Here is a 22612-nt window from a genome sequence, read left to right as displayed (position 1 = left end):
ACCTAAAGCAGCTAATGTTTTTTTAATATAGTGTTTTTTATATTATTATAGTAAAAAAGGATTTTTTTAGCTAAAGCAGCTTTTATATATTTTAGCTTTAGTATTACTTTAATATAAAAAAATATATTTTTTTAGAATATATAAAGGCAGAGTTTTTAAAGGTAGTTTTTTAAGAGGTTAAAGTATATAAAGATAGTATTAAATTTAAGTATTTACTAGTAGGCTTTATTTACTTAAATAAAGTTAATATATATATCTTAGACCTAGTAGTATTATATATAATAAGCAGTTTATATAAAGGGGTTATTAAATATTATATAGGCTATATATAGCTAGCAGAAGGTAAGTATGCTTTAGTTAACTTTATTTAAAAACCAGGCATAGCTATAGGTCTTTATAGTTTACTTAAACCTAAGGCCTTTTTATTAATATAATTTATTTAGCTAGTGTAGGTTAAGCTATAGTTATATATTTTATTAACAGCCACTAGCCTTTTATATTAGTCTACCTATATAAAAAAATTAAAGGTAGTGTAGAAATATAAATATAACCTTTATATACTTTTAAGTAATAAAGTATAGGTTTTAAAAGCTATATATTATTTTAAACCCTATATAAAACTTATTAATATTTTATTATATTTATTAAAGTAAAGTATTAGTAATAAAGCTATAATAAAAAAAGCTGTTTTTTATAAAGATAGTAAAGCGCTAGTTATAGAGCTTTTTAAAGTAAATATAGTAGTTAATTATATAAAAAAGGTCTTTAAATATATAATACTTTTTTTTAATATTAAAAGACTTTTATATTAACTTTAATAAAGTAAAGTAATAATAAAGCTTTATATATAAATATACTTTAATTAATACTATTAGCTAATAGCTAAAATTACTTTTAATAAGCTTTTAGGTTTTTTTTAGTTTTTTATTAAATATAAGGGTTTTAATAACTATATTAATAAATAAATATATATTCTTTACTATAAAAACTTTTTTTATATTAAAATAAAATTAAAAGTAAAGAAGGCTAGTAAAGTAATACTTTAAATATTTTTTAGTTTTAATTATTAAGCTTTTAATATTTTAAAGTATTATAAAAAAATAAAATACCTGCTTTTTAAATTTTTTATTAAAGAGTAAGCTAAAAGCCTAGGAGGTATATAACTTTAGGTAATATTATTTATATAGTAGTATTTTAGCTTTTATTTTTTTTAAGCTATTATTTTTACCTGCTATTAATTAATTTAATAATATAATTTTTAAGGCTTGCTAAAGGTAAGTTTTTTTTTTAATATTAATATAAAGGCTATTTACTATATAGCTTTTATTAATTATATTAATTTAATAATCTTTAAATTTAAAAGTTATTTTTTTTTAAATAATATTTTTAATTATTATTTTTAGGTTTTTTATTTATAGAAGAATAGTAATATTCTAGAATTAATAATAATTTAATACTTAAGTAGTGTTAAAGATATTAGCCTAGACTTTTTTTAATAATTTTAGCAGCAGGTAATATATTAACTACTGCTTATATACTATTAGGTATATATACTAGGTTAATAACTTTATGCTGCAGGCTATAGAGTTATATTAGCTATAGTTATAGTTTAATAAGTAATACTAAACTTAATTACTGCTATAATATTAGTAAATAGCTAAAAGCAGTATAGTATTTATTTATAGCTAAAAGTTTTTATTATAAAGCTTATTATTTTTTTATTTAACTTAATATAGCTTAAGAAAAAGAAAATATAAAAAAATATCTTTAAAGCTAATAATATAGCTAAAGGTATAATAAAAGATTTAATATACTGGCTAGTAGACTTAATGCTATACTTTATTTATATTAAAATATATTATTAAAATTAACTAAAGATAGAGGTTTAATTAAAGGTTTAATATAGTTATTTTTATAAAAGATTAATAAATGCCTTATTTAATAATAAATAAGCTGCTTAAGAACTTTATAATATTATTTATATTAAAGATAATACTTATAATATATAAGACTCTTTTATTTTTATTTAAGTAAATATATAGTACTTTAGACCTAAGACTAAGGCTATAGAAGATTTTTTTTTTATATTTAATATTAACTTTTTTAACTAGGTTATCTTTTTAATTTATAAATATTTTACTGCTAAAGATATTAATATTTAATCTAGCAATAGACTTTATATATTAAGCAAGGCTAATTTACTTAATTAGGCTTTATATATAATGCTTTTTTATAGCTTAATAGCAGTTTTTATAATATTTTTAAAATATAGTAAGTTATTTTACTAGCTTTTATATAATATACTTAATTAAACTTAATTTATTATCTTCTAGCTAAGGAAAGGGTTTAAGGGGTATATTAAAGGTAATACCTTTTTTTAAATTAAAACTATTATAATTTATAGTAGGGTTAAGGTTAGTAATGCTTATAGAAGTTTTATTATTAAATATTGCTTGCTTTTTTATATTCTTTTTTAATTAATAATTAATTATAATAAAAAACTATAATATATTTCTTTTATTTAATTATAATATATTAATAAAATTAATTAATATATAAAAACTACTAAATATATTTTTTAATTATAAAAATATAATTAAATAATAAAAGCTAATATATACTATATTATACTATATATAAAAAATATTTTATTTTACTACCTGCCTATATTTTATATTTACTATAGCTTTAGCCTTAGGTATAAAGTATATTTAAGGCTTACTATATTTATATTTCCCTAAGGTAATTTTAAAGCTAGTGTTATTTATAAGGATTTATTTTTTCTATATTAAGATAAAAAGGTAAAAAACTATATAAGAGAAGGAAGGAAAGGAGGAGGGCCTTTTTAATTTATAGTTTAAAAAGTAAAGTAGTTTATTTAAATTATAGTTTAAAGCAGAAGATATAATTTTTAATTTATAAATTAAAATAATAAAAATTATAAAATAAAAGTTTTTTTTTCTTTTATATAATATAAAAGACTTTATTTTATATTAGTAATAGAGGGTATATATATATAACTGCTAGAATATAGTTTATAATTAGCTAGGCTATTTTTTTATATAGGTTATAGGTTTAAATTTTAAGTTAAGTTTAATTTTAACTGTAAAATTTAAAAAAGGTTTAGTTTTAACTATAAAATTTAATTAACTAGTTTATCTAGTAGTAATAGCAATATTAGTAAAGTTATATTATTAATATTATTATAATACTAAAAGATATATAAAAAAAAAGCATAAAAATAGCTTTTTTAATATTTAAATAATATATATATATATAAAGTTTTTATTTTTTTAAAGTATTTACCTTTAGTTTAAGTAGGTAAAAGAATAGTAGTTACAGCAATATTAATGCCTGGCTTGTAAATTGCAAAAGACACAGCTTATATATATAAAGACCACTTGTTAATATATTAGAATGATTTTAAAAGGTAATTATTATAAAGAAAAGGATTGAAAATTTAAAGGCGCTGGAAGATTTACTTAAACTATTTAAATAATATTAAAGTAATAATAAAGTAATCTAGATAAGGGTCCTCTGGCTTAGAGGTCTTTTAATAGTCCTTAAGGTGTGTTTCTTTATAAATTCCTATATAAATTAAAATATTAATTTATATATATACCTCTTTTATAGAGATTGGTGTTTAGGCATTCTTAGATAAGTATTTTAATGGCGGTTTATATAGGCCAGGGATCGGCCCTTTATTTATATATTTGACCTATTTTTTAACTAGGAAAATAAGTAGAAAAAGCTAGAATATTAATAATAGGGAAGAGGGTATTTACTGGATAACTGGGTTGCGAAAAGGAATTAAAATTGGGTTAAATTCGGCGTAGATTACAGGTGGAGGTATTAGGTTAGTTATTAGGTATGCCCTTTAGCTATCTTTAAGTTAAATCTGCTATTAGGTATTGTAAAACTAATGTATATATTAATTTATATAGCGCGAGGTTTATTATAACTAAGGTTACGATTAGGTACTGTAGAAAATGCAGGGGTTGTGGTGGGGCAGCTATATTAGAGGTGCCTTAAGACCTTTAATAAAATAGTTATAGTTTTTTTTTTAAATTACTATTTATTTTTTATAATATTTATAAGTAATATTAATAAATCTATAGTATTTATAGATTGGTTTTATATTAAAATTTAAATTTTTATTATTAAATAGCTTATAAAAGGTTAAAGTATTAATTTTAACTTTTTTTTAAGATTTTACCTTTTTTAGCTTCTTTAAGTAATATTTTAATTTATTTTTATTGCTTTTATATATAAGATATATATTATTATAATAGGCAGTTTAACTAAAGCTATTATAAGGTAGTTTAATAATAGTATTTATTTAGGCTTTATTAGTTTTATTATTTTATTTAAGGCTTTTTTTATTTCTTTTTTATTTTTTTTTAAAATAATAATATACTTTTTTATAGCCTAGCTTACTATAAAAATAATATTTTCCTTTAAACTTAATTATTTTAATAATATTAAAGTTTATTTATTTTAATTAAGTTTTATTATTTTTTATAATATATTTTTTTTATTTCTTACTTTAGTTTATATAATATTAAAATTTCTATTATAAGGTTAATTAATAGCTATATTTTTTTAATTTATATTTTTAGCTTTTTTTAAAGTTATAGTTATTAATATTAATAACCTTTTAAATATATTTAATAAATTTAATTTTACTTTAATTTTCTTTAAATAATTTATCTTTAACTTTAAACTTAATACTATTATAATAAATTTCTTTTTTTATTTCTTTAATTTAATTAACTTTAGTAAATAAGTATAAAAAAGTAATAATATATTTAAATAAAACTTCTTTTTATTATAAAAACCTAAGTTTTTTTTTTACTTTTTATTTTTTATTTATAATTTTAAAGGATTTTTTTAATTAATTTTTAAAGGTTTTATAATTATTAAAAATTTTACTTATTTAAATTTTTATTTTAGTAAATTCTTCCTTTATAATATTATAGTTTATTAAAATAAACCTAAACTATTTAACAGTAGTTTTTATAAAGCAGTTAACTATAAAAAAAATTTAATTTTTATTATTTTTTAAATTAATTAAAAAATAGCTAAAATAAATATTTAATTTAATAAAAAATTTATTTATTTTTAAGGTATTTTTATTAAAGTTATTAAATTACTTAAGCTTAAGGATTTTTTTTTTTTTTTTTTTTATTTTTTAATTAATCTTTTAGCTTTTTAATTTATAAAAAAAGTAAATTAATTATTATTTACTTTAAAGTAAATAATAAATATTATTCTTAAGTTTCTTTATATATAAAAGTAATTTTTTATTAACTATTGCCTGCTATATTTTTATTATTATCTATAGGTTTAGTAATTATTTAAATAAAAGTTATTAATATATAATAAACTATATATTAAATAGTTAATATAAAGTAAATTCTTAAAAAATAAATCTAAAATAAATTCTTTAGGTTTATATTAAAGAATAAGTTAAAAAACCTATAGGTAATAATATTATAATAATAATTATTAATAAAGATTAAAAATATTATTTAATTTATAGGTATAAAACTATATTAATAACTAGCTATTTAAGTTATTTAAAAAAAGTATAAAAAGTAAATTTATATATTTAATTAACTAAATGTCTTTAATATATTTAATAGTTAAGTTTATTAAGTTATATTTAATATATGTCAGGCGACAAAGAAGCTGGGATACAACTAGCTAGAAACTAGCTATCGTCCTCCAAGTTCAAACAGATATTCCATGCCGTGCTGATAAACTTTAAGTCTTCAGCCGAGGATACAGGATAGAAGGCCTGATGCAACTAGCTAGAAGCTAATTGCTATAAAGAAAGAAGGTATAAAAGGAAAGGACTTTCTTTTGTAAAAACAAAGAAAGGGCAGAGATAAATATAGTCTTTTGATAATACCTAGCAGCTATCCAGCAATAAAAATGCACCTAGCCCCACTTAATCCTCTATTACTCTTCTTGCAAGACCCGGATCGTAACAATATACTTAATAATAAATTCTATTAAATAGTCTATAATTAGTTAATGGATTAAAGTTAATTTATTTATGCTTACCCAGTAGGTTTATTATTGCAACCTTAAGTATTAGGTTGTAATAGATTTTAAAATAACTATTTTAAAAAATTAATATTATTAGATAGCTTTTTATATAAGGCAGTATAAATTATTATAAGATTTTAATATTATATACTAAAGAATATATATTAAAAAAATATTTTTTTTAATTTTTTATTTAAAATACTTTATATATTTATAAATAATATAGTTAATTTAATTAATTTAATAATATAATAAATATATTAAGTTAATATAATTATATCTTTTAATTATTTTTTTATAATTAAAGCCTTAAATAAGTATTTAATTAATAATAATAGCTTTAATAATATACTAGGTTTCTAAAGTTTACTTTTATAAATTATTTAAATAAATATATAATATTATAAGGGTGTTTTTTATATTTGCGCTTGCTTTATATATAATATTATATTAAAATAAATTAAGTAATATAATTTTAAAAGTAAAATACTTATACTATTATATAATATTTTTTATTTTTTTTAAAGTAATATTTATAATTATATTATTTATTATTTTTATTATTTTCTAAAGCAATGCTTTTAATTAAGTTTACTAGATTTATAAAATTAACTTAAAAAATAAATTATTAATTAAGGATTTTATTATTAGCTTTTTTATTTAATATTTAAAAATAATTTAAAAGTTTAAATATAAATTTATAAAAGTTATAGTTATTATTATTTTTAAAACATTTTAATTATTTTAATAAATAAATAGTTTTATTATTTTTATTTATAATATATATTACTTTTAGTTTAAAAATTATAAATTTTTTTTTTTTTAAAAATCTATAGTTTTTTGCTATATAGTTTAACTTTTTATAATTATAATATTTAAAATTTTTTTTTTTTATATTATATTAAGGTTTATAGGTTTAACTATATTATTATTATCTTTAATAATTAGTTTTTATTATTTTTTACCTTAAGTTAATTATTTTTTACTAAAGCTTTAATTTTCTATATTAAGTTTATAAAGTAAATTATTAACTTTAATATATTCTTTTATAAAAAAAATATAATTATATTTAATTTAATTTTTATTATAAACTTTTTCTTTAATACTTTTTTTAAATTTATTATAAAATTATTTAATAAAAGTAAATTATTTTTATTTAACTTTAAAGGTTAAGTTTTTAAATTTTATAATATAATTAAAATATTTTTTTTTTAATAAATATTTATAAGTTTATTTTTAATTATATAAATTTTTTTAATATTTTTAAATACTTTAATAAATTCTTTTTTAAATTATTTAAAGCTATTAAAAACTTTTTAAACTTAAGTTAATAAAAGTTTTTTTAAATTATTAAAGTAAGCATTTTATATTAAATAAAACTATTTAAAAGTAGTTTTTTTAAAGCAAGAAGCTATAAAAATTTTTTTTTTATATTTTATATTAAAAATAATTTTAAAATCTTTAAAGTAAGCCTTAAGTTAAATTTAAAAAAAATAAAGTTTATTAATTTTATTATTAAATATAAATAAAAGTTATTATTTAATAAATATTTTTATATTTTTTTAATAAACTTTTTATTATTAAGTTTATTTATAAAAATTTTATTTAATTTATATATATTTTTTATTAATTTAATAACTTTAATATTATTTATATTTTTTTAATTAAAAGTTTTTTTTATAATAATATTTTTATTATTATTTTAAATAAAAAAAAAAGTTTTTTTTAAAGTAAATTAGCCTTTAATATTATTTTAAAATATAATAGTTTAATTATTTATAAAATTTAAAGTATTTTTTTAAATAAATATTATTAATATATAATATTTTAATTTTATATTTAATATAAAATAATTAATTTTTAAAAAATAAACTTTTAATATTAGGCTTATATTAATAAAAAAATATAAAAGATTTTATAAATAATTTTAATTATATAGCTAATAACTTTAAATAAAAGTTTAATTTAATTATTATATAAATACTATATTAATAATTAATTATTTAAGCTATATTTAATAAATATAATAAATAGTCTTATATAGTAAGTTATTTTAAAAAGCTTATGATTTTAATTATAATCCTTCTAGGGTAGCTTACTTTAGTGTTTATAATCCATCAGGGGTGGCTTATGATTTTATAAGTAATCCCTTCTAATTGGCCTGTTAATCTGTAGTTTATCTATAGGTATGTATCTTATGGTTGTTGGGTTGTAACAGTTATCTAGCTAGATCAAGGTCATCCCGTTCGATCAAGGTCATCCCGTTCGATCAAGGTTATCTAGCTAGATCAAGGTCATCCCGTTCAATCACGGTCATCCTGTTTAATTAAGGTCATCCCGTTTAATCAAGGTCATCTAGCTAGATCAAGGTCATCCGGCTTATAAGTGGTTATACTGCCTAAAAATTAACGCAAATTTCAGCCTTGTAGCCTTCTATAAAACGCTGTAATTTAAATAAATACAGTATTGACACTGTGCATACACTGTATGGTTTCTAATTTCTAATTTTTATGGTTTTTAAAAAATTGGAGTTTTTGCACTCTTGTACACTTTGCCTAAGGTGCCACCGTATGCAGAAATAAATTTTATTGAATTTGAAAATTAAAAGCAAAAGTTATTTATTATCCGAAGATATTTCTCTTAGGAGCGTTTTATAACTGACTTAGATTATTTTAACATGTCAAGTCCATGGACCTGAAAAAATACTACTTACTCAATATCCAATAGTTTCCAAATACTTTAGGCAGTTCACCGATAGTATAGCAAATATAATAATTTATTGTATTTAGTTAATCCCTAAATTTAAAAGCCATCTTTATAATAATAATATAGCTTAAAAAAAGCAGCGCCTAAAGCTCTTAAGAGCATACAGTAGCTGGTTGGCCAGGTCGTGCAAGACCATGGATACATGGCTGTTTAAATTAGCACCTCGCTGTGAAAATCAAGTGTAATAAACACTTACATTATTAAATTTAGTGCAGGGAAATTCTTCATCGCAAGGAAATCCAGTCCCTGCAATAAAGCAGGTGCCTGGACCACTGCCTCCTACTGGGGGAGGAGTGCAGTTACCGCCGCTTTGGCCATGAACAGCCATACTAAATAGTCCAACAACAATAATAAAGAACTTCATAATAGTAATAATAGTTATAAACCTGTTGTAATAATCTAGCTGAAGTGTAATTTGAATTTTGGGGAGAAGATTTAACTGTATATTTATATATATGTGTAAATTAATTATAGAGTTTTTTTAATTAGTTATATATATTTTATAATAGTTTTATAATATTTAACATATGATATATATTTTATAATAGTTTTATAATATTTGATATATGATATATATTCTATATTTTCCTAAGATTAGTTATTGTATTTGTTGTAGTAGTATATATTGATTGTTATTATAATATATATCGTATGTTATTGTAATATATCATATGTTATTGTAATACATCATATGTTATTGTAATATATGTCGTATGTTATTGTTGTGCGGGGTAAGTGACTTACATCTTGTGACACATTTATTTATTGAAAGTGTAGATCTATACCTATTTCATTTATTGTACAGATTGTAAGACTTACACCACCTATTCAGTTTTCCTATTCTATAAGATTATTGTTATAAATTACTTAAGCAGCAGGGAAGAGAAAGCCCTAAATCAATAGACAGTAGAGGAAAGGAAATCTGGAGGACAAGTAAGAAGGCAAGCTTTTCATTGCTCTTGTGTAGTATTAATATTTAGGTATTGAAAACGACTTCTAGAATAATATAATTGAGCTAACCTTATAAAAATAAAAGACACTTTATAGTATTCCTGTTTTTACAACTGTTAGGACCCAAAAGATTGAGTACTTTCTAACAAGAAGTTTATTAGAAGCTTTGATAGCCTCCTCTCGATATATAAATCAACAAGGAAGACATGTCGGACGGTTTTTGCCTTGGATTTATTCATAGCCCATATAATTGACATTCAAGAAGTCACAAGGACATGGGGTATCTTCTACCCCAAGGGTGACAGGAATGTACTGGGAGTCGCCCGTAGGGTTACCCCAAGTTATGCGATACAGACTAAGTGCATCATACCACCCTAATCCTGACGGCTTTATTGGTGGACAAGGCCCATCACCATTCTCGCAATCATCGAGGTCAAACTGATAGTCTGGCGAGGTTTCCCAAGCTTGATAGAATGGCTGCCTGACATAGAAACCTATCTGGTCGCGAAGCTGGCAGGTGAGTGTTTTGTGGCAGAAATCTGAGGCATCGATGACGCATTTGGCAACATCGACGTGTTGCCAAGACGAAGCAAAACATTGTGGAAGTCCCATCAAAGGAGCTCTTTGTATGTAGGGAGCGTTCTGATCTACGTCCAGCATAACATATGGGCTTCGCCCACCACCAGCCGGCTCAACAAGATGTCCGTTCGCATCAAGATAGAACGTCTCAGTATACACACCCGGTTCCCAACTGCTGGCTTCGGTGCCAGCGCGATTGATGCCTGCATAGTTATGGGAGCCTTGGAGATTGATACCAAGGTACGATCCTTCCAGCCATGACCCGCCGTGTACCGCAAGTCTGAAGCAACTGGCACCTGCTGGAGAGACTGGGCAGGAGGTAGCTGTAGCAGCTGCGGAAGTAGTTGTAGTCGTGAAGCCTGTGAACTTGTAGAAAATGAAAGTGGTCGTTGTGGTAACAAGCGGCCCGTTTGCGTTGAACACCTGAGTAGCTGTACTGGTGGTGGCTCCCGATGTTGCGGTGACAGTATTGGTCTGAGAAATGTAATTTGTCCCCGTTGCGATCTGGCTACAAGCGTAGCTGATCTTATCAATCGGCCACCCTGCCATTCCGGTAGGCACGGCGATCGCTCGTCGATCAAAAGCTCCCCTTGACGTAGGTGTCGGTACCACATCTCGCTTATATACTGGAGCGTAGCTTCCACCCATTGTCACGGTTGATGTCTGATACACAGTTGATGTGGTAGCAGGAGCTGTGAGTGTCATATCGTACGAACTACTGGTGGAACTAGTGACTGTGAAGGTCGTAGTGATTGTACTTGTAACACTTGTTGAAACAACTATAGTGCTGGGCACAGTCTTGACCTGGGTCAGTGTAGTGCGCTTTGTAGGTGGATTGTAGCCGATTAATGATGTGCAAAAGTCTCCGGCGTCTGGTGCCAAAGAAGCAATTTCGTCGGAAGCTGGCCAAACGCTAGGAACATTGAAACATTGATTTCGGCGGCCATGCTCACCTTTCGGCAACACGACAGGTAGCGATGATCCGTCGTTGATGTTAATCCAGTTATCATTGCTCACATACGTGCTAACAGAGAGCGAATTAGCCGGACAACCATTAGTAACTACAAAGTTGTATTACGAGGACATGCCCACGGAGTTCGAAGAGAACATCCTCGGGTTAAAGACCATATTCCCTTGAACCACGACTTTAAGGTCAACAATCCACTGGCTGAAGCTATTAATGCTTACTTTCGCACCCGTATTGAATTGTGGTAGAATCTAGTTGACCTTGGGCGTCCAGTTACTCCTAGAGTCAGATGCGTGGTTGAGGATATTCATGTTGATAGATGCATTGTCCCAACTGTACCTGCTCCACCTGTCACGTCAACAGCGGAGTCGGTCGAGAACTGGTATCCTATCCTGTAAAATACTTGCGGTCTATTTAGTTATTAGTTGTGAGAAGCTATATGTCATCATCGTGGTTGGCCGTTCAGACTGGCATGCGAGAACAGAAATGAGAAAAGCAGAGCAAAAGCACTCACGTGATTGCGAAAGCATTATCCAGGGTTATCGTGCCAAGTGTAACACCATCAAATATGTGGTCCCAAGATCCTTGCCAGGCAGAATCTGATTGAATTGGAACACTAGCTGCGGTGCCACCCGTAACACCGTGAGTTACGACAGCTGATGTTGCTGAGCTGGGGCCATTATCTGTCATTTGTAGAACTATAGAACCCGAGAAGATAACGCTGTCCTTGTTGAATGAACATGTGACGCAGCTGAACGTCTTTGCAGTTCCTTGGGTCAGCAACGGTTGGCTGATAGTTGGAATCTTGACCTGCCAGTCGCCTTTGAACTGGTACGTGGTCGTCTTAATCGTGTGGCTGGAACTGCAGCCAGTGAAAAAGCAATTGATAGCGTCGCGATTCTCGTATAGCTCGTGCCCTGTGCAAATACCGGCATGGATACCTTCGTACGACTGGTTTTGTCAGTTACGCCATTTCCTGGCTCATTATCTGAATGCCGCACATACCTCGCTGAGAGTTCCAAGAATATCAGAAGCTGTTCCATCACAAAATTCATCCCACGATCGACGGTAAAGGTGGTGTTTAAGTTTCTCAACATTCCCACGATGGAGGAGGACCTTGCCTCCGTAAAAGCTAGGCGTTGACCGCTTCTGGAAGATCGATTGTCCAGATAGATGTCGTCTTGTTAGAGCACCTTTATTTGTGCAGGTGCCCGAGACTCCATCCGCTGCTCGTTTGAACATTTCGTCTGGGCTGGGGAGTCCCATATCTGAAAGTTTCTGTTGCAGGCCATCTTGATCACCAAGGTTATCAGGATCGTACGCAGGGATTGCAACAGTGCCATTGGCTTCATCTGGCGTCAAGACTAAGCTACCATCTGGGGATATCGAGCATTTTCCATAAGCCAGTTGTATACTTCGAGGGCTCCAGGTGTAAGGTCTGATAGACTTGTAGCAAGAGGGTGGTCAGAGCCAGTGCCAGTAGCGGTATAGGTGGTACTACTCCCAGAGTGTGTGACTGTAGCGCTGACACTCGCAGAAGCACTGATACCAGAATGACCGGTCATAGTACTGGTACTGGCCGTGCTGGTGATAGCACAAGATGCAGCCGGTTCAGTGGGAGCTGTGGGGGCTCCAGTTGCTGTAGCCGTAAATGTTGATTTACTGTTGTCAACTTTGCCGTATTGGATGACCGCAAGAGTACTGACGTCTGAGATCCTCTTTTGAACTGCCTTGAAGCTCAGTTTAGAACCGGCTTCACTCGAGTCAGCTCGACCTCCGAGTAGCCAAAATCCATAGGCATTCTCGTCATTGCAGGTTGTGCTACTAGTGATTAGGACGGTTCCTGTATCTGCGATTGAGGCTAGAATATCAGCAGCTGAGATGCTGTCGCTTAACGTAAGAACAAGAGAAGAAGCGGTACAGGCAGTCGAGATGATTTTGTTACTGTTTGCCAGCACAACGCCGGGCATATCCGGTTTCATTGGCAGCTCCATGATAGCAATATGTGTGCCATGTACCTCTGCATAATTGAGTGTGATATTTAATGATGGAGTAAGGATAGCGTTCGAGGCACGGTCGACGTCACCATTCGGCTGTGGCGTGAGCGTAACATTAGCGCTGCCGGATGTACAGCTATCAGGAAGACTTGGCACGATGACAAGATAAACTGGATTGCAGGTTGCTGGCGATGAAGCGGCTGTCTGAACAATAATATTACTGTCCGAGCCAAGACAGAAGCCAGTCGATCCAATGATGAGAGCGTTACCAAACTCATCTCGTTTCCAAGTTGAAAAGGCGTTAGCCACTCCAGAGGAAAGGCCGAGAACCACCTGTGTATCTGCTGAAACTCCACTCACAAGAACAGCATTGTATTCAATACTGCCATTGGAATGAAAGTTGACAAGGCTGGCATTCGTTTTGTCATCATAAGCTCGACCAAATAGATTATCAAAGCCAAGGTATTTAACGGAGCGCCGGCTGAGACTGGTCGCTGGAGCTTCCACTACAGTAATGTAGCCAGTTATTGGCGAGCTCGGAACTGAGGTAAAGGTAGCAATGGTGCTGGCTGACGTCGTCCCGGAACTTCCAGAGCCCGTAGATATGCTGTTGGACGCCGAGGCAGACCTGAGAGTCGTTGATGTTGTCTTTTGGGTTGATGAAGATCTAGTGTGTGTTGTCGTCTGCGGGAGTTTGCTGCTTAGTACCGCAACTTGACGGTTTGCGGATGTAGAAGAACCCATGAGTGTCTTCTTCAGCCAGCACTTGCCGTCGTGGTAAGCAGCGGCGACGCAGCCGTTAGTCTCGTCGCACCACGTGATGCAATCACCAAATGTCCGTAGCATCTTCGAGGCCATGTCACCACCGGGCCGATCTGTATTGCAGGAGATAGTGTAGGATCTGCCACTTGGCTCCTTGACCTGCTTGCCGTTCTGGTTTGGGCAGAGAGCGGGGGGGGGCGGTCAGCAAGGAGCTTAGTACAGCGGCCTGGCTGGTCGTGTGTTTGGAGGAAGTCATTAGCTTCTTCTTTAACCAGCATCTGCCATCGTGGTAGATAGCTGCCTGGCAACCGGTTGTCTTATCACACCAAGAAATGCAATCACCAAAGCTATTTAGCAGCTTGTTCGCCAAGTCGCCGCCTGGATAATCGGTGTCGCAGGCAATGGTGAAGCTTCTTCCGCTCGGCTCTTTGATTTGCTGGCCGATTGGGCCTGGGCACAACGCCGGCGTGTTTAATAAGGAACTCAGCACGGGTGTATCAACCCCAGAAGCAGCAACAGCGGGTTGTAAAGATTTCTTCAGATAACAGGTTCTCGATCGCCAGCTGGCAGCAATACAACCTTGTGTTTTGTCGCAGAGGTTGATGCAGTTGGGGAAGTCAAGGGTTTGGGCTGATATAATATCTCCATGAGGATGATCTACGCCGCATTGGATAGTAAAGCGCCGGTTATCGCTTCCCTTTACCTGATTGCTACCATCTGCAGGGCATATAATCGGGGCTGGTAAATATTGTACCCTGACTGCGCCGCTCACTTTGTTATTGGCGATGGCGGCGTTTACCGAGGACTTGAGGTAGCAGGGTTTACCAGAAAATGAGGCGGCACGGCAAGCAGGCTGGGTCGCGCAGGCATTAATGCAATCGTAAAAAGTATTGGCTGTGATTGTCTTGTAGTCTCCGCCATGATAATCGAAACCACTCTCCACGGCAAAGTTATCACCATTCTTGGCATGATAGATCTGGTCGCGCTCAACCAACTCGTGGGCGCTGGTGGCGGCCGGGATGGCGTTGCTAGCTCCCTTGGACGCCACAAGCAGGAGCACAGATGCGCCTGCGAGTAGGGAACGCATATTGTTGTGGAACGGTTTCAATAGCCGTAGAACTGAAGAATACTGATGGGTTGCTTAGAAGTGGCGTGGAACCCACCAACTGGGCGCGGGCCCCTGTCTATTTTTGCGGCGGATGGCACATCTTATTTAAACTGCACGCTGTAGAAGATGAAATAGCGGCATGGTCACGAGACATGGGCTGAGAGACGGATACTATGTTTGTTTCAATCACAAGAGTCTCTCGGAGAAAGACCTGCGCTGCTCTAATCTGCATACTACCTATATCAGGAGCTACGCATGCCGTTCTCTCAGCTGAACATTCTCCATTGAGTAATAAAGTGGGTATATAACCCCTTGCCTAAACTCCGAAGCGCGACTATCGAGCAGAAGCTGCTCCAATCCAATTGCTTTCACTTATAATCCCACAATTAAATCGAACTATTGGCTACGTGGGTCAATATTTTACCTATAACACGTTCTTATATTCCTCTTTACCCTTCCAAGGAGGCCTCTCTTGCAGCGGTGCCCCACTGTTGGAGCTTGCTAATAGTTAGTGCACAATAGAAGTTTAGCTATAGCGTTAACCTTAGAATAATTTTAAATTTTTAATTTTAAGTATAAAATTTTCTTACCTTATATTTCGTACCCCAAGGGACGAGATATTATCTACACTACAGGTTTTACACCCTTGGGTATAAGTATCTACACTATAGATTTCATACCCCAGAGCATAAGATATTTATACTGTTTATTTTATACAGCCGGCGTATAGCTGGTGGTGGATATATAAAATATATAACCAAAGAATCTTCTGCGGTCCAAATAGGAGGACTCTTAGATAACAAGGGAGACTAATATTTTATTAACAAGTCGGGAACGCACCTTTGAACAGGCTCACATACATACAAACACATTGCGGAAACCTAGCTTGTTGTACCGCTATTAAGACCACGGAGCGAGAACACCTCATGGAACCTTTTGATCTAGCTCGTAGGGCATCGTTCTCCCAAGAACAAAACCGCTGCCGCAGCTAGGGGTTATTTTGCGTAACAAACGTGTGTTGTCTTTTTCTATTTAATATAAAGAGACCTTTGTTCTTTTTATAACCTTATGAGCCCGGCTAAAGCGAGGCCTAATTATTTGATGTAGCTTCCTCGGAAGGCAGGCAGGTTGCAAAGCCTCGTTAAAATATCTATTTCCCCGTGTTGTACCCCATATCCGTGAGCAATCCAAAATTCGCGACGGGTATGGGCCGGGTGTTGAACCGGGTTGCTGATATTGACAGCTAGAGTCTGGACCCATGGCACGGAAACGAACCGAGGCCCAGCTACTCCTCACTGGATGCATCCCGTGTGCGTTAGTTAGTACAGTTTCAACATCGCAAATAACACTGAACTAGCTAACATAAAGTACGCCGAACTTGTATCACATTGAGATTGGAACTTCTTACACCAGACTCGCACCGCACGAATCCTCCCCCAATTTCAAGCCCGTGGCCCACCATGTAGGTCGATTGTCACAATAACGCTGGGTTCAAGGTCTGCTAACACCAAATGCCAGGTACACAACGTCTTTCGCCTTCTTTGAGGCCCTGATCGAGGCTGGGGTCAAGAATTGCTTTGTCAATCTTGGCTCAGACCATCCCAGCATTCTAGAGGCCATGGTCAGGGGCCAAAGGAAGATGCCTGATACGTTCCCCAATATCATCACATGCCCCAATGAGATGGTTGCCCTGTCCATGGCCGATGGATACGCGAGGCTGAGTGGCGAGGCTCAATGTGTTATTGTGCACGTTGACGTCGGTACCTCTGCCCTTGCGGCTGCTATCCACAATGCCGCCATGGGCCGAGCCCCGGTCCTCATTTTTGCTGGACTCTCACCTTATTCTATTGAAGGAGAGCTCCTTGGTTCAAGAACTGAGTTCATGTGAGTTTAATACCTCGTATTCCATAATACTAGTTAACAATCTAAAGTCACTGGATTCAGGATGTTCCTGACCAAAAGCAGATCGTTTCTCAGTACTGTCGGTACGTGGGTGAGATCAAGACAGGCAAGAATGTCAAACAGATGGTTCGCCGTGCTCTTCAGTTTGCCACCAGCCATCCTCAAGGACCTTCGTATCTTATGGGAGCCCGAGAGGTGATGGAGGATACAATTGAACCTTATACCATCAACTCGGTATTCTGGAGGCCCGTAGCTCCCGCAGCTCTCCCACAAGGGGCTGTCCAAGAGATTGCTGAGGCCTTGATTGGTGCCTCTGATCCCCTAGTCATCGTGGGTTTTACTGGCCGCAACCACGCTGCAGTTGGGCCTCTCGTATCACTAGGCAATACTATCAAGGGCCTCCGTAACCTCGACACTGGTTGCTCGGATATGTGCTTCCCAGCTGATCACCCAAGCTGGCTGGGTATGAAGTATGGCGTGGACTCAGCAATCGAGAAGGCCGATGTTTTCCTCATTCTTGACTGTGATGTCCCCTGGATCAACAAGCTCTGCAAGCCAAAGAACACAGCGCGAATCTTCCACCTCGACGTTGATCCTCTGAAGGAGTCCATGCTGGTCTTCTACATCGATGCTGAGCAGCGTTATCGCGTAGACACAGAAACTGCTCTTAAGCAGATTACAGAGTACCTCCGTAGTCATCTCTCTGAGAAGCTCTCCAGCGCTGAATTCGACCGCCGAGCAGAAGCTCTCGTGCAGTCACACGCAGAACGTATTCGCGCTATCGAAGAGCGAGCCAAGCCCTCCGAGTTAGGAAAGCTCACTAGCGACTACGTTTGCTCGATGTTGCGGGAGAACTTGCCCCATGACACCATCTGGGCGGTCGAGGCCATCACAAACATGATGATTGTCTCGGATCAAATACGAGCTACTATGCCAGGACAGTGGATTCACTGTGGAGGTGGCGGCCTTGGCTGGAGTGGTGGCGGCGCCCTGGGTATCAAGCTTGCGGCAGATGCAGCTGATGCCAAGATCCCTGGCAAGAGTAAGCGATATGTCGTGCAAATCGTCGGCGATGGATTTTACATGTTCAGCGTTCCCTCTAGCGTATACTGGATCTCCGCCCGCTACGGAATCCCCGTTCTGACTATCGTTCTCAACAACAACGGCTGGAACGCGCCACGAAGGTCTATGCTGTTGGTACACCCAGACGGCCCTGCATCCAAGGCGAGTAACGAGGAGCTCAATATCTCCTTCGCTCCTAGCCCTGACTATGCGGGTATTGCCAAGGCTGCCAGCAATGGATTGATCTTTGGTGCTCGTGTAGCTGACTCTTCAGAATTCCAGACTGCTCTCAATGACGCCATTGAGAGTTTGGACCAAGGTGTCTCGGCTGTGTTGGACGTCGCAATTTAGAGATAGAGAATCATAGATGAATTAAAAGGTTTTGCACAAAGCTCAACGGCATTCAACATGCAATGCTAGATAGTTGAGTCACAATGACAATTGTTTCACGCGTTATCAACCTTGATGACTTCCTTGCGTAGCAACCTATGCAACTTACTGTCTTAGAGGGACAGGGATACAAGGTACTCGAATGGTAGTGCATAACAGCTGATTGTTCTATTATATCCAATCCCATTCCAGAGTTACTCCATCGAAGAGCTGGCCACCAAGTCACCGTCGATCTTACAGAGCTAAGTTCATCATCTTTGTCTAAATTCTGATGCTATGAGACAGCTGTCTATATGTTACAAATAAACTCTGCTGAAAATGGAACAAACGCAATTATATCTCGCTCAAATTTACACACGATCAAAGATTTTACCAGGGTTCATCAGCCAGAGAGGATCCAAGCTAGTCTTGACACCCCTCATCACCTGAATGGGCACATCTCCAATTTCTTCCCGAAGGAAGTCCTTCTTTCCAAGTCCAATACCATGTTCTCCCTAATCATCGTTAGAAGCCCTTCTTGGGGGTCTGGATGAGGATTACTTACTGTGCATGTTCCCTCCATTTCGATAGCCCGCGAAACCATCTTGTGAACGCAGTCTTCAACCTCTTTGCGCTGCTTATCCTCAAACAGAATGGTCTCGTGGAAATTGCCATCACCGATGTGTCCTAGAATACTACCAAACAAGCCGAGTTCGACGAGATCCTTTTTGGATATATCTATAAGATGTAGGGTCAGTAAACGATCAAGATGCACATCACAGAGCACTAACCTATTAGCTCAGAGACCCGAGAGAGAGGCACAGCGACATCAGTAGACCACACGTGTCCGTCGGTCTCCCGAAGTGCCATCATGCTCCAGAGTGCTTCTTTTCGTGCCGACCAGAGGGTTTTCTGCTTATGCGGATCGCTCTCGTATAGGAAATCCTTAGCCTGGTGGCTCTTGGAAATGCCCTGAACCTTCTTGATGCTATCCTTGACAATGGCATCGCTGCCACTGAACTTGAAGAATAGCGTGGGCACTTCATTCCACTCCCGCGATGTCGCACCCATCCTGTTAATCACGCTCATCAAGACCTCATCGAGAATCTCAACGGCGCTGATGGGCACAACTTTACGGATGACCTCAATCGCCATGCTGGCAGCAGCCTTGACCGTTGGGAATGTGACCACTGCGATTCCGGTATGTTCAGGAATAGGAGCGAGCTTCAGGGTGGCCTCCGTTACGAAGCCCAAGGTTCCTTCTGATCCCACGAAGAGAGAGTTGAGATTGTAGCCAGCTGACGACTTCCTTGGCCTCTTGCGGGTTTTTAGGATTGTGCCATCGCTCAGGACGACAGTAAGATTTACTACCCAATCCTTCATGGTGCCATACTTTACGGCGTTGGTACCACTGACAACTAGTTAGCATTCAACCTTTCATGTATCAGGAAAACCCTTACCTGCAATTGGTTCCGATCATGCCACCAATTTGAGCCTGGTATAATAAAAATCAGTTCTGAGCCCGTTTTGGTATGTTACATCACGCAGTAAACTTACAGAAGGGCCTGGCTCAATGGGGAAGAAAAGCCCAGTATCCTTGATCTTCTCATTCAATTCCATCCATTGGACAGATGGCTGAACCACAACATTGAGGCTTCAAGGTGAGATTAGTATTGGTGCTTCACTTCCGCAAAGAAGAAAAGGATGGAATCTTACTCATCACCGTGCATCTCCAAAATTTGATTCATGTTAACGAAATCAACACTCACGCCGCCAAATGGGGCTGAGAAGTTGCCCTCGATACTTGAACCTCCCGAATAAGGGACTGATCATACTGTCAGATACTTCCGTCTCATTTTTGTTCAAAAAGGAATAAACTTGCTCATAGGTACGCGTCTCTGGTGGCAGATTTTTGCGATACTTGCAACTTCTTCTGTCAACGTGGGGAACGTGACAGCGACTGGTAGCCGGTCGATGTTGATGGTAGACCAGTCTGAATAACCATGAGAATGCAGAATCTCATCCTCTACACTCACGGCACCTTCTCCAAGTGCTTGTCTTATCTCTTTGACGGCCTATTGTTTTCCGATCAGTCTCTGATTCGTCATTCTGATTGTTAGAATTTGACTCACCAGTTCCATCTCAGCACGGCTGGCGTACTGAGACTCGGTGCCCTTGGTCTCCTTGTCATGGTTAACTATCGTATACAACAATGTTCCTCCAATAGTTATTGCCGTTGCAGACAGTGATGAGGCAAGTAATATTGGTTGCTTGCGCTGATCTTTTGACTTTGAGCGACTTTGGCGGCTACTCTCTGATTCTTGGGCCCTTTTGGAGTTGGTGCTGTGAAAGCTGCACAGACCAGGTAGCCGTGATACTGTAGAGGATGCCCCTGGTCTTCTGAGGTTCCCCAAAATGGGACGAAAAGATGACTTGAGCATTATGACGAAGGGGCTAGAATAGAACAAGCGTTTCGTGAGTACAATAAGGGAAAGATAGTTTAGGGGTTGATTATGGTAATGCAGTGGATGAATGGGATGGACCAAGCCAGGCAGTGGAATATGGGGTAGGGCAACTAGATCTTCGGGGGACCGATTTTAATTCTAGGGTCGAAGCCTGTGTCTATGAAATTGGCAGTGGAACTGAATAGGCTTAGACTAGCTCGTATTGTATACTGTGGACTATAGTGGGTGGTATTCGGGTGGTTCCCGGGTTAACATCAGCTGAATTCGGAAAAAGCCCGGTGGCTGGTCGGGAACAGCCGTAAAAAGGTTGATTCTCCCCCTCACAGCCGAGTCTGTTCTCTTATGCTCTGTTCTCCTCCCCACTCTTCCCATCCTATTGATGTAAGTGATGCGGGAGTGATGGACGCAACCACGGATCCCAACCCGTCAGCAAACGAGGATGCAGCCTCGGTCACCCGCTCGCCCAGCCAAGCGCAAGAGGGTCGCATTGGCATGCGATAATTGCCGGGAGAGAAAGATCAAGTGCGATGGCACCAAGCCTGTTTGTGGCCCCTGCAAAAAGCGAGGTGAACTTCCCACTCGATGTGTCTATACTGTTATTTCCGGGACGGCGAAGCAGACCAGTGAGCAAGAGTAAACTTGGTCAATGCGTTGATATCGGTGCATCGCTCATGGCATCTCTAGGTACATCACGTTTCTGCAGAAACAGATGTTGCCTGGCTCGCTATTGAGCTTGCCATTGTCTGGAAGTTCTTTGTTGAGACCAAAGGTCCCAGTCTTGAGGCTATTGCTGCTGTTTTCGATGGTTATCCTGCGGCCGACTCGTCCGAGATAATTGATTTCAAGAAGAAGTCCGATGAAAACTAAACGGGGTCTGCATTTTCTTCTCCAGCATTGTGTGCACAAGCTTCTTTACATATAGTAATTCGGAGACCTTGAGATATTCCTTGGAAGTGCTGGCATTGTTGATGAGAGTGTTTTCAGAAGTGATGACTGCGATGACTCTGTAGTAGATCTCTTTATATCAAAGTCACGGCCTTCCCCGCCGGGTTTGGCGGCACCCACCCCACCCATGTCGGTCGCGTCGCTGCTTTTGACCACACCTATAAAGACCCCTCCCCTCACCTCTCATTTCCTCAGCTCAACTCTTTCCTTCACCCCTCCCTGCCCATTGCGTCTTTTTTTGCATCGTTCCTTTCTGCACACGCACCAACCATTTGTTGCCTCAACGATTGCGATGAGTAACCAAACTATCCACCATTCGGTTGCTGAAGGTGCACTTTTTCAATTCGAAATGAGCAACAGAATATGACGGGATGGCCTTTGAGCAGCCTCTGCCATTGAAAGCTACCCAATGCTTTGGAGTAACAGATAATTGAGTAGTGGTTGACAGCAATCTGACCCAACCCCGACCGATATGAAACTACAGGGTCCAGGCGGCCACCTCGCCTCCTACATCAACACGACCTTACGCGCCATCTCCGAACCATACAATAACCCATCGAACTGAAACCAGCCATGAATCCATATCAGGCCAGAGGATGACTTTTAATCAAATTCGTCAGACATACAGCCGCGCATTTTAGCTTCATGCTAGCTACCATGGATTCTCACTAGTCGACCTTGCCTT

The 22612-nt window shown here is 35.3% G+C and overlaps 6 protein-coding genes across 6 annotated transcripts; 2 read left to right on the top strand and 4 right to left on the bottom strand.

Annotated features, from left to right (window-relative positions):
• Positions 1 to 10002: 10002 nt before the first annotated feature.
• TrAFT101_006418 (uncharacterized protein) lies at positions 10003 to 10998 on the bottom strand (the record flags this gene model as incomplete). Its single annotated transcript, XM_066127752.1, has 1 exon — positions 10003 to 10998. The coding sequence occupies one exon, from the start codon at positions 10996 to 10998 to the stop codon at positions 10003 to 10005; it is 996 nt and encodes a 331-aa protein (XP_065983865.1).
• A 565-nt stretch (positions 10999 to 11563) lies between these two features.
• On the bottom strand, positions 11564 to 12583 carry TrAFT101_006417 (uncharacterized protein; the record flags this gene model as incomplete). Its single annotated transcript, XM_066127751.1, has 3 exons — positions 11564 to 11727; positions 11832 to 12268; positions 12323 to 12583. The coding sequence occupies 3 exons, from the start codon at positions 12581 to 12583 to the stop codon at positions 11625 to 11627; spliced, it is 801 nt and encodes a 266-aa protein (XP_065983864.1). The 3' UTR covers positions 11564 to 11624.
• A 98-nt stretch (positions 12584 to 12681) lies between these two features.
• TrAFT101_006416 (uncharacterized protein) lies at positions 12682 to 15163 on the bottom strand (the record flags this gene model as incomplete). Its single annotated transcript, XM_066127750.1, has 2 exons — positions 12682 to 14247; positions 14297 to 15163. 2 exons carry the CDS (start codon positions 15161 to 15163, stop codon positions 12682 to 12684), a joined length of 2433 nt encoding a protein of 810 aa, XP_065983863.1.
• Positions 15164 to 16802: 1639 nt separating this feature from the next.
• TrAFT101_006415 (uncharacterized protein) lies at positions 16803 to 18499 on the top strand (the record flags this gene model as incomplete). The annotated part of the gene is made up of 2 exons (XM_024906356.2): positions 16803 to 17068; positions 17116 to 18499. 2 exons carry the CDS (start codon positions 16803 to 16805, stop codon positions 18497 to 18499), a joined length of 1650 nt encoding a protein of 549 aa, XP_024754729.2.
• Positions 18500 to 18790: 291 nt separating this feature from the next.
• Positions 18791 to 21713, bottom strand: TrAFT101_006414 (uncharacterized protein). Its single transcript, XM_024910415.2, has 8 exons — positions 20650 to 21713; positions 20400 to 20592; positions 20234 to 20342; positions 20075 to 20171; positions 19978 to 20012; positions 19309 to 19928; positions 19083 to 19255; positions 18791 to 19032 (listed from the first exon to the last, which is right to left on the bottom strand). Exons 1-8 carry the CDS (start codon positions 20956 to 20958, stop codon positions 18889 to 18891), a joined length of 1680 nt encoding a protein of 559 aa, XP_024754730.1. The 5' UTR covers positions 20959 to 21713; the 3' UTR covers positions 18791 to 18888.
• On the top strand, positions 21348 to 21877 carry TrAFT101_006413 (uncharacterized protein). The gene is made up of 2 exons (XM_024909139.2): positions 21348 to 21605; positions 21667 to 21877. Exons 1-2 carry the CDS (start codon positions 21510 to 21512, stop codon positions 21847 to 21849), a joined length of 279 nt encoding a protein of 92 aa, XP_024754731.1. The 5' UTR covers positions 21348 to 21509; the 3' UTR covers positions 21850 to 21877.
• The last annotated feature ends 735 nt before the right edge of the window (positions 21878 to 22612 follow it).

The sequence above is a fragment of the Trichoderma asperellum genome, chromosome 3 (genome assembly GCF_020647865.1).
Source record: "Trichoderma asperellum chromosome 3, complete sequence".
Lineage (NCBI taxonomy): Eukaryota > Fungi > Ascomycota > Sordariomycetes > Hypocreales > Hypocreaceae > Trichoderma > Trichoderma asperellum.
Note: the sequence above shows the minus strand (reverse complement) of the source record. Positions and strands in the feature narration are given on the sequence as shown.

What these genes read in the sequence shown, in the direction of transcription:
- TrAFT101_006414 (XM_024910415.2), bottom strand. Translation starts at nt 20,958, where the DNA reads ATGCTCAAGTCATCTTTTCGTCCCATTTTGGGGAACCTCAGAAGACCA. An exon ending in ATGATCGGAACCAATTGCAG is followed by an intron (nt 19,929 to 19,977) that starts GTAAGGGTTTTC and finishes ACTAGTTGTCAG; the next exon opens with TGGTACCAACGCCGTAAAGT. An exon ending in TCGGGTCTCTGAGCTAATAG is followed by an intron (nt 19,256 to 19,308) that starts GTTAGTGCTCTG and finishes TACATCTTATAG; the next exon opens with ATATATCCAAAAAGGATCTC.
- TrAFT101_006413 (XM_024909139.2), top strand. Translation starts at nt 21,510, where the DNA reads ATGGCACCAAGCCTGTTTGTGGCCCCTGCAAAAAGCGAGGTGAACTTC. An exon ending in CGGGACGGCGAAGCAGACCA is followed by an intron (nt 21,606 to 21,666) that starts GTGAGCAAGAGT and finishes TGGCATCTCTAG; the next exon opens with GTACATCACGTTTCTGCAGA.